Source organism: Pteropus vampyrus, unplaced genomic scaffold (genome assembly GCF_000151845.1).
Source record: "Pteropus vampyrus isolate Shadow unplaced genomic scaffold, Pvam_2.0 Scaffold127, whole genome shotgun sequence".
Lineage (NCBI taxonomy): Eukaryota > Metazoa > Chordata > Mammalia > Chiroptera > Pteropodidae > Pteropus > Pteropus vampyrus.
Window position 1 is genome coordinate 2,218,169 of NW_011888908.1, and position 10,381 is coordinate 2,228,549.

A 10,381-nucleotide genomic window follows, 5' to 3' on the forward strand; every position below is an offset into this window, starting at 1 on the left:
CGACATCATCTACCTTCCACAGTCCTGATGAGAATTATACATGAAGGTGATCATGAACAGAAAAGTATTTTTTAAGCCATAAATATGTAAAGTATTATTATCTGATGAACGCACACAGGTATCTCAAAGCAAAACAGAGTTGTTATCAACTTACAGTCATCCGTCCACCCTGACTGTGGGACTGTGTGCAATCCACCGGTTTAGATGCCTGCCCTATGGGAAAACTTTTATCTACAGTTACCATAATATTTACACAGTAAGACTGACTAGGGTTCATAAGCACATACTCACTTTGACTATTGTTTTAGGGCGTTTTTTAAAAAATAGTTTGGGCTTTTCGACCACAGGAAGAGGTGGAAGTTTCCGTAGCTCCTGCAGCACAGTGGTCGCAGCTCGCTTCTTGGAGAGCTTTTTGCTATTTCCCTCCCCTTCTGCGGAGAACTCTCCCACTGACACCCGAGTGACAAAGCTTTTCATGTGTGGTGGTCCGCTTTCTTTAATAACCTGCAAAATATACATGAAACGTTAAAAAACGTACAGGGACTTAACGTGTTCTTACGGCACGAGTCTTTCTTAACATTCATCTCATAATCAAAATTAAAATTATTAAGAATTATGCCAATATTATAATCTTTAATTAAAGCGACTAAGACGGTATCACACAGGGACTATTCATTTACGATACTTATGTTTAATGAACTGAAGTTGGAAGAACAGAAATATAAATAAATACGTTCAATTCATATCCCAAATTGTTTTTTACTAGTTTAAAATAGGCAATTCTAACTACGGTGAACAGAAAATTAAGAACATAAAACGCACTACATTAGATGAGGTACCCAGGCCATCAGAATGATAATTTGTATGTAACTATGAACGTATCTGATTTTCCTCTCTGGAAGAGTAAGTTACTGGAGGGTGAGGACTACATCTTATAAGCCATAAAAGCATCCTGCACGCAGAAGCCTACAGGGTTTGATGGGTGAAAAATAACCTGTTTTTGACGGAGACCACAAAGGCTGTTTTATAGAAAAGAATGTTTACTCTCTGTGACATGATCTTAAAAAGGTAAGTGGATATACCATAAAAATACCTAGCCTTCTAGGGTAATGGATTATGAATCTGTCAACTATGACTGTTCCCAAACCCTGTATTAATGGGGTCTTTAAACTATAACAACTCTTCAAGGAAAGATGCTTTCCAAAACTTGAGTGCTCAGAACTTTAGTCTCCATCAAAATTCTGACCTATGAAAGATACCCTGTTTAGTTTACTATTTAACAATATATTCTAAGTCTGTCTTTTAATATTAGATACCAAATAGGAAAAGAAAATTTAAAAACACAATAGCTCAATATTCCAACAATACTGGGGATAAGGAATTTATGATAAGCATATTTTCCAAGTAATTTAAGTTTACTAGCTGAAACACTAAAACTGTTTATGTTAACTACTTTGATGGACAGCCTCTTCAATTAAAAAAAGTATATACCGTGTTGATGTAATAGAGAATACCGAACATTTAACCTTTGATCGCTCACATTAGGTTACCATTATGAACACCAAACATTCTATAATACATATTGACGTCTCCAAGGACGTCTAAGACTGAAAAAACTGCTCCTATTCACTGTGACCTTTGAGAGGCCCCATAGCTTTGGATGCATTTACTTGTGATGGGTTTTCCACGGCTTCGCTGTCGTTTCTTGCTGGGCCCTGCTGGTCGGCCCTCAGGTGAGTTCTCTCCCTGCCTTGCCCAGTTTGCTGCTTCTAATCTGCTACACACTGAGACATCAGATAACCCACTTGCTGGAACTGCGTCTAAAAAACCAACAGGCTCTTAGCTGAGGTGAGTTGATCCTGCCAGCGAGCTAAATGTGAGAGCTTTCTAGAAGTCAACATCACGCAATTTGAATGAGGATATGCCGCAACTGTTTCGGCCTATTTCTTGGGGTTTGCCTGTTTTCTAGATATTTGAGTTGCAAAATTAGTAACCTCTTAATATAGGAGGTATTATAATAGTTAAAAATTTTGTTCTCTTTTAAATTGCACACAATTTTATAAATATGTTGTGACATTCACCAAGTTGCAAAGTAGAGAGTGGCTTAATTCTTAGTGACTTATTAGTAAAATTTAAACATATTTTGGCAACAAATTCAGAAGAACTGAGATATTAATATACATGTGTCACTAAATATTAACCGGTGTATTTTCGATTTGATTCTATTAAAAACACCAAATCCTAAAGAGAATTAGAAATTATCTTATATTCAGAAAATATATTCGATGGTGAAAACTGAAATATCATATATACAAATGGCTTAATACAGAAAAGCCAAAGAGATCAATCAGCAGGATCCATGACATTATAAGTTCTATCTTCCCCAGGGCCTATTTCATTTCATGATAGAGTGCGAGCATAAGGAAGCACATTAACTCTTTCGGGATATAAGCATGCCAGTTAGTTCTGTTTGTTTGTTTGTTTGTTTAAATTAATGAGGAGCAGGGTGGGCAGGGTAAGGGAACTGGAACATCTCTGCACAGCACGTACCTCAAAACTGACCGGCATATTCCGCTTCAGAGCGATTTCAAACACTAAGCTGATCTCAGATTTATTTGCATCTTTGTCGTCATCCATATCTTTTCCGGATTCGCCATTCTGAATCACAAAAAAACAGGATGACATTGAATCTTCGCATTGAATCTTTGCACATCCTCTACAACCAAGAAGGCCTACCTAAAATAAAGTACAATAAAAAACAGAAAACCGTAGCCCAGATCTTGTGAATTCTTATGAACCACAGCCGTCGAGGACTTTGCTATGAGGCCCCTTGTGATTCAGTTTTTAGTTTTTTCCCTCAAAGCAGAAGGATAAATGCTGAGCGCGAAAATCATACACTAAGTTGAGTTTATCCTGCAGCCCCAGATCCAGTTCTCTTTAGAAATCTCTATCCCCCGCCCTGACACACACACACACACACACACCCTCCCTCCCTCCATCTGTCCCTCCCTCCACTGGTGTGCAACATATTTAATCTTCCATGAAAACTAAGTTGCAGAAAGAGTACAGGATGCAAACCCAGCTCTGGAGCTCTGTGTCTGGCACTGGTACCAATTCACCTGCTCACTTATCTGACACACGCTGCTGGACGGAGGGCCTCACCTACACTGGATGTTTCGTGTAAATATCAGAGATAAACAGCCCAACTTCCTGCCGTCAAGGGACTCATGATGAAGTGGGAAAACAGATAAACGTCCTAATGAAAGTGTGTAAGGAGGAAAATGCCTACATCTGCCATGAACCAGGCTAAATCTCAAAGCGGGAGGAACAAGTGTGGGGCAAGGGGAACCGCGGAGGTTGACACTGCACAGCCCAAGTGGAGAACTCAGTAAGAAGATGACTTATAAGACACGTCTGCGCTGCACAGACTATTCTGAACAGAGAAAGGAGCTGAAACCGTGAGAATGGGTGAAATTACTCAAGAATTGCCTCAATATCCTCATTTGTAAAAATTAAGTAGGACTGAAAGATCCAAAAAGACACAACGTAATCCATGCCCGATAATTGTAGCAGTCCATGCCAGGAAAATGAATGTCGCTCCTCATCCTTGTACACATTCCAAAATCCTGAGCTGCCTGAGAACTGAACGGCACAGGTGAACCCAAGGTCTCAAAGGCAAGGTCGTCCTGGCAGGAACACATGAGTCCAGCATAGCAGACAGGTGATCTGAGAAGCAAATCGCAGGAGACGACCACTCTTGTCTTCTTTCCTAACAGAAGCGATTATTTCTTTTATTTTTAAAAATGCATCTATTTGTCTTTTCATCAACCTGACTGGAATATCTAAGACAGACACTGCCAGGTGCGCAGGGCTCTGTACCTGCGGTGATTTTTCTGGAAGAGGTTCATTCTGCAACGCTTGAAGGGCTTTCATCGCAGCATTGTGTCTAGCAGCTTGTCGAGTCTTCCCTTCCCCAAAAAATTCATTATTCCCTACGGTCAGCTGAACATAAAAGATCTTGGGCATTGGGCAATGATACCTAAAATAAGAAAATAAATGTTAATGTTAGTTCAATAAAATCACTCCGTGATCGATAAGATTTGTTTTGTTTAAAATGATACCAATGATACAAGGTACTATACCCTTTTATTAACCCTCGCAAAGGTTTAACCTCCCGAATGTGTAAGAGGATAAAATGAGTCAAAATATCTATTGATCATAAAGAAGTTACACTGATCTTTGATCTCCATGAAACACGTATTACAGGTAACAATATCACCCATAATATAGTAAAACTTATTTAACTATATCACAAAAACTTCCTGGAGAGAAGGTTTCAGGCGAATTTTGACAGAAGTGAGCCAAGTGACCTGAAGGACAAAGGAGCCACTACAGAGGCTGGAGGCGAGCGAGCCCGGTCAGGTGACAACATGCCGATTACTGCGCTTTGAGCAGCAGATGATGATGCCTGGAAATGGCAGAGACGGCAAGATGGAATTACTACTCCGAAGCAACGAGTCCTCTGCCAGGTGACAGGGAGACCAGATTCAACGTAAGAGTAGGGAATTTAAGCCCATTCTGAGGTAGAAAGTATAATAAAATGTGCATTCAAGGTAAAATTTTTGGCAGGTGCGTGTTGGGTGAGCCCGAGGTGAGGGGGCGTGGCGAGCTGCGGTGGGGACCACGCGCGGGGACCGAGGAGGCCGTGAGGACAAAGCAGCTGGAGGAAACGAGGACCTACGACAAACCCGCCGACGCGACGATTACTTATGGGACGGCTCTACGACAGGACTGCGACGACGAACAGAAACGCAGCACGGAAGCGCAGACGGACAGTAAGTGCGATCAACGTGTCAAGTGTCTCGAATGCTAGAGACACCTGTTAAGACAGTCACCGAGGGAAAGGGTGAGGAGTGTCGGCGACACGGGTTTTAGAGAGAGCGGCCCCCGAGGAAGGTCTCACTGAGAAGACGGAAACTGTGTAAAACCTGAAGTCGGTGAGGCAGGCGACCATGCGGGTCACCCAGAACGGTGCGACGGAGGCAGCGAAACGCCCAGTGCCAAGGCCCCGAGGCGGCAGCGCGTCCGGGTGCTGCGGAGGGCGCCCGTCTGCTTAGAGCTGAGGGAGTGAGGGAAGGACGGCCGGGAGATGCGGCGACGTGGCCAGAGTCCCTTAGGGCCTTCCTTAGAAACCACTGTCGGGATCTGACTTCCTCCCTGCGTGAGACGGCCAGTCACCAGAGGGCTTTGAGCACAGATGACATCACCTGACTTACACTTTGGAAAGACCATCTGACTGCTGGGTTGAGAAGGGACTGTGGAGGAATGACAGCAGAAGCCAGGTCTACCCGGAGGCTGCGGAAATGACACACGACAGGCAAGAGAGGCCTGAACCAGGGGCCACATGGGAGAGAGGAGGAGTTGATGCTGGAGGAATTTCAGTAGTAAAGAGACACGGTTTACCCAAGAACTGGCTACGGAATACGCGAGAGGCGTCAAGGATGGCCCCCGGGTTTTTGACCTGAGGAACTGGAAGATGGCGTACCACAGACTGACTCGGAAAGACCGCAAAAGGAAGGGGTTTGTTGGGGACAGACGGCAGACACTCTGGTTTGGAGATGTTATCATTTATGAGTCCTGCTAGACATCCAAAGTGCAGATGTCAAACGAGCAGCTGGATTTGAGAGTCTGGACTCCAGGAAAGAGGTCCAAGGCGGGAACTGAATTTGGGAATCAATTACATTTCGATGGAATTTAAAGTCACAAGACAGTAAGAGCTCTGTGGGACGGAGGGATGGGAGGGCGACCAGGCCAGCATGGCGTCCTTCCTGAAAGCCAAGCGAGAAAGAGTGTATCAAGGAGAAGCGAGGGGTCAACTGTCAAAGGCAACTGTCAAAGGCCATGTGAAATGACTGAGAACAATGACCACTGAATTGGGCAATTGAGCAAAACTAACAGGATCGACGTTGATGGATTAGTGGATGTGTAATTGCAATGCTGAAAAAAATAAGTAAAAAAAAAAAAAAAAAATCACTCCGGTGCTGAAAAATACCTGTTTCCAAGCAAAAAGAAGTCCAACTGACATCCTGCTAAGTTTTAGGTGGTTACTGGACATCCGAGTAGCAGTTCTATGTCCAACCTGAGAGAACTCGAGAGAGCCCATAAGAGAAGAATTCGGCAGGCAGATGGGACTAATCAGGGAAGGGTGACGGAAGGTGAAGGACCAGAGACGCGATCGGCACCGCAGATGCAGACTTGGGGGGCAATAATTGAAGCCATGTGACTGGGTAAGTACCTGGAAACCAAGGTACGGGAACCCAGAAAGAGAGCCTCAGGCTGGGGTCTGATTAACGCCCATGATCAAAAGGCAGGGGAAATAATAGACGGCAGTGAAGGAGATGAAAGACCGTCAGGGTCAGACAAGAAATGACAGCGCCACGTGAGGGAACGGGACGATCGACAGCGTCAAAGGCAGTGGAGGGATCCAGAGTCTGGAAAAAAAAAAAGCCGCTGTTTTAAACTCAGACTTGGCCCACAGTTTTCTATTAATTTTAGATAAAGTATTGTAAATGTGTTTTTACTATATGTCATACGTTCTCAGTTTTAATCGGTAAAACATAAAAAAGTTAAAAGAAAAAATCGCTCAGAGTAAAAGATGATTTTTAACATGCAAAGACTAAGAAGCATGAAAACGCTTTTCGCTCTTTGATCACAGAAAGTATGTACCGAGTGTGCGATCTCCTGTTGCCTATTTCATACGAGAGCCCTTCAGTGCAGACATTTTGACAGGCTACTACGAAGAATGCAGGTTATCTTCAGTTAGTGTCCCAGGAAATTCACTTTTTCCCACCGCCACAGACCTTGATGTCTATTTTAAACCGGTTCCACTATTAAACCTTAAAACAGACAACCTGATATCAGAAATTGACTCCTGAGATCTTATACAGCAAGTGTGCACCACAGAACAAATGTTTACAATTAATTACACACTTCTGAAAATCGAGGTCCACAAGTGGAATGCTCACAGACCTTTAACCACAGGACGGGGGGTGGGCGCCAGTGTAATCACTAAGGCCTGCTGACAATTACAAAACTCATTCTGGTTTGCCACAGAGACAAACAAAATTTCTGTTCATTATAACTTTACTGGAATATGATGTCATAACACATAACCATACTGAAACAATCTGCTGATTTTCTAACCAAAATATTAATTGTACGCTAAAGCGCCCTTGGGGCCTCTTCCTCTTCGGCCATCAAATACGGCTCTGTTTGCATGTATGTGCGTGCATCTGTGTGCATGTGGATACACACGTATATATAAATTATACCACATAAATATCAGAGGGAAAATTAGGTACGTCGTGTTCTTAAACATTCTAGCACTAACAACAGGAAATACCGAGACCGGACGGCCGACTTGCTTCGTTCCAGTTTTATTCCATCCTCTCACTTACCAATGACTCTTAACAACTTACCCCACGGGGTCCGAATACCTTACACGTCACATCTCATATCGTCTCGACAAGATTAACCAGAGCACCCTCGGTAATGGCACCCAGGCCAAATTACAAGACGGATACTACACGACATTTTTTGGGCATTACATCCTGGTCTCTAAATATGTCTTTCTTTTGGTAAAGAAACACTCCAAGTTTATTAACTTTGAAGGCTGATATGTTCTATTGAATAGAGTTCCTTTTGCTATTTTTATTTATTTCAAACGTTAACGTCATTTTTGATAAAGTACCCACGGTGAGTGATGCACATATTTCTACACCGTAGTACGTATTTACCTAACCTTACAGCGCTGTTCTTGAATGACTTTCCGTAATGAGAATTTTGTGGTGAGTGCTTAGATGCCCACAGTGATCACTGTTAAAAGAGGAGGCAGGAAAACTCTGCACAGTGAGACCCTGCCCCTCATCAGTCTTCAGTGCTTGTCAGAAACGCAGACTCCTGTTCTGCACCCCTGACCTGCCGGATCAGTCCCTGGGGATGAGACGAAAGCTCCACTCCAGTCTCCCTGCTGAGCTGCTCCCTACAAGCCCGAGAGCCGCTGCTCGGGGACAGCACCACATTCCACGACGTCGCTTACAACCTGACTGACGATGGCGTCACGCTCCACGAAGGACCACACGCAGCCCTTCCTTACAGCAGCCAGTCAGGTGTCACTCTCCCTTTCTCATTTAATCCTGCAGCGGCCTGGCGAGACAGGTCCCATGGTCACCGTGAGGGGTAACAAATCTCCCCAGCGGCCTTGCTGGGAATCGAACCTAAGTCTGCCTAACTTCAAAGCTCAGGAAACTCTTAAGGAGTTTCCTAAAAATCTGCTTTATCCTCTCCTATTTTTGTTCACAGTTGTTTATTAAATCGCCTATGTCCTTGGCAGGCCAGAGAACCTCAAGTCCACCAACAGACTTCAGAGGCCTTTTACAGAATAGCTGCTGAAAACAAACAGAATGCTGTGACAAAACCCTGTTTTTACAGTATGCCAAGCCAGGCAGGATCAAAACTAGACTCAAATGAGTGACCTATCGAGAGTGAAAAGTCAGAATAATGGGGATCAGGTGCCACACTGCCTGACACTAAATACTATAAAAGGCTGCTTGTCAGGCCTTTCTCCCGGCATGCCTCTTTCCCCTCTGTCTGCTAGAAGTCTTACAAAAAATAACGAATAAAATTTCAAATAAAATAAAAGCTTCCTTTTCCTTCAGTCCCTCAAAAAGTCTTTAGACTTGGCCTGTCTTCAAGACATCACGAGTTGATACAAAAGTAAAGAAACGAAGCACACTTGGTTCCCTCGAATGCCTGACATTCCTTATACAGATTTGTTTTGTTTTTGAGCAAAGGGAAGACTTTACTTTCTGACACGTGTGTAAGCATTCTGATACGAAGGTAAGTATTCTTACGCTTGCATCTGACCTCAGGTATAACAAGTGTCTATTCCACGAGTCTGCGCCGTCTCCCCTCGCGACTTCATTAAGGCCCTATTCTCGACTCATGCTGTATTATCTTCCTAACCTCCCTCCCATTCTGTGACTGCCTCATGCCCCGTCTCCGCCTGCCTAAGCATCACTTTTACAAGGTGAGAAGGACATATTCCAAATAACATTAGAACTTTTAAAAATTGAAAAATAATTGCCTCATTTTATTTGATGGCGTTATTCATAAATCTCAACACAGCTTAAGTATTCATATCTCTTCTACAGGTTTATGTCTTGAAATATATGAATATGTTATCTTCTCATCTAATAAGGAGAGGCCTTGGATTTCTGTTTATTTCCAACATTGACTTAAAACAGATATGTCACTTAATCTTTCTATCTCAGTTTACTTATCTGTAAACTATTTGCAGAATCTATGTTTAAAGAACTCTAAATGCCAAAACTCAGAATCCAAATGACAAGTTGATTATTTTGACTCTTTGTACACTTTTTGGCACCAGTAAGCATTCTTTTTCTTGCCACAGGAAAATAATAGGTTTTATCAGAAAGCTATAAAATAGTCCTTGGCATATTTTCAAGTTTGTATGTATATAAAATGTCTAGATAGGAGAGGGTTCTTTCTCTATTCACATCTATAAATTTTAAAAATATATCTTTTATGGGATCTGAATGTTAAGTCTTGAGGAATTTCAAAAATTAGGACCTATTAGACAAGATTCACAGGGCAGCTGAAAATAAGCATTGAAAGAGTTGTAAGGATCTTTTCTGTTTACAGAATTATGATGTTTAAAATGCCTAGGGGAAAACACAGAAAGATGTGTTCTAAAAGCTGGGGTACGGTATTTAGAAGTGATGGAGTTGTAAACGTTTTCCTTCCTAACTGTAAATTTTTAAAAATGCTATGGCTGTACTGGAGTGTAAACAGAAGAAAATATGTAATGGAAGAAAGCTCCCTCCCTGTCCAAACAGACGGAGGCAAATCTGCGTCCGAAATGTGCACTTGATAAAGAAGCGGAAGGGCCTGGGGAACACAGAGTAAATAACTTACGCCGTGTTGCTACGAGGACCCAGACGGGACCGCGGAAAGCACAGCATGTTATCGAAGAGCCCGTTTCGTAAACGCACGGTCACCACCCTCAGGCCCACACCTGGATCCAGCATCAACCTATTCTTGCCCCCTTCCCTAAGCAAATATCTAGACAAACCGTCATTATCATCACCACCACCATCATTACACCAAAAAGACACCACACGCTCGCTACGTGCCGGGCACTCTTCCAAGCCCTTTACATGCTCATCTCGGTCACCAGAACCACCCCGGCTTCACTTACACATGAGGAGACGGGGAGCAGAGATATTAACAAGTTTGCCCAAGGCCACCCCACCTGCGTGAGCATCTGAACCCAGGAGCCCGAGCTCTCAACCTCGACACT

The 10,381-nt window shown here is 43.1% G+C and overlaps 1 protein-coding gene across 7 annotated transcripts in view; it reads right to left on the minus strand.

The window, feature by feature from the left end:
- Nucleotides 1-10,381, minus strand: part of STAU2 (staufen double-stranded RNA binding protein 2) — a 232,365-nt gene that overhangs the window by 158,748 nt on the left and 63,236 nt on the right. For all 7 annotated transcript variants that reach the window (XM_023534609.1, XM_023534608.1, XM_023534610.1 and 4 more), the window contains 3 exons: nucleotides 3,880-4,039; nucleotides 2,551-2,658; nucleotides 292-504 (listed from right to left, as the gene is read on the minus strand). In XM_023534609.1, the coding sequence (XP_023390377.1) occupies nucleotides 292-504; nucleotides 2,551-2,658; nucleotides 3,880-4,039 (481 nt within the window). The remainder of the gene's footprint in view (nucleotides 1-291; nucleotides 505-2,550; nucleotides 2,659-3,879; nucleotides 4,040-10,381) is intronic.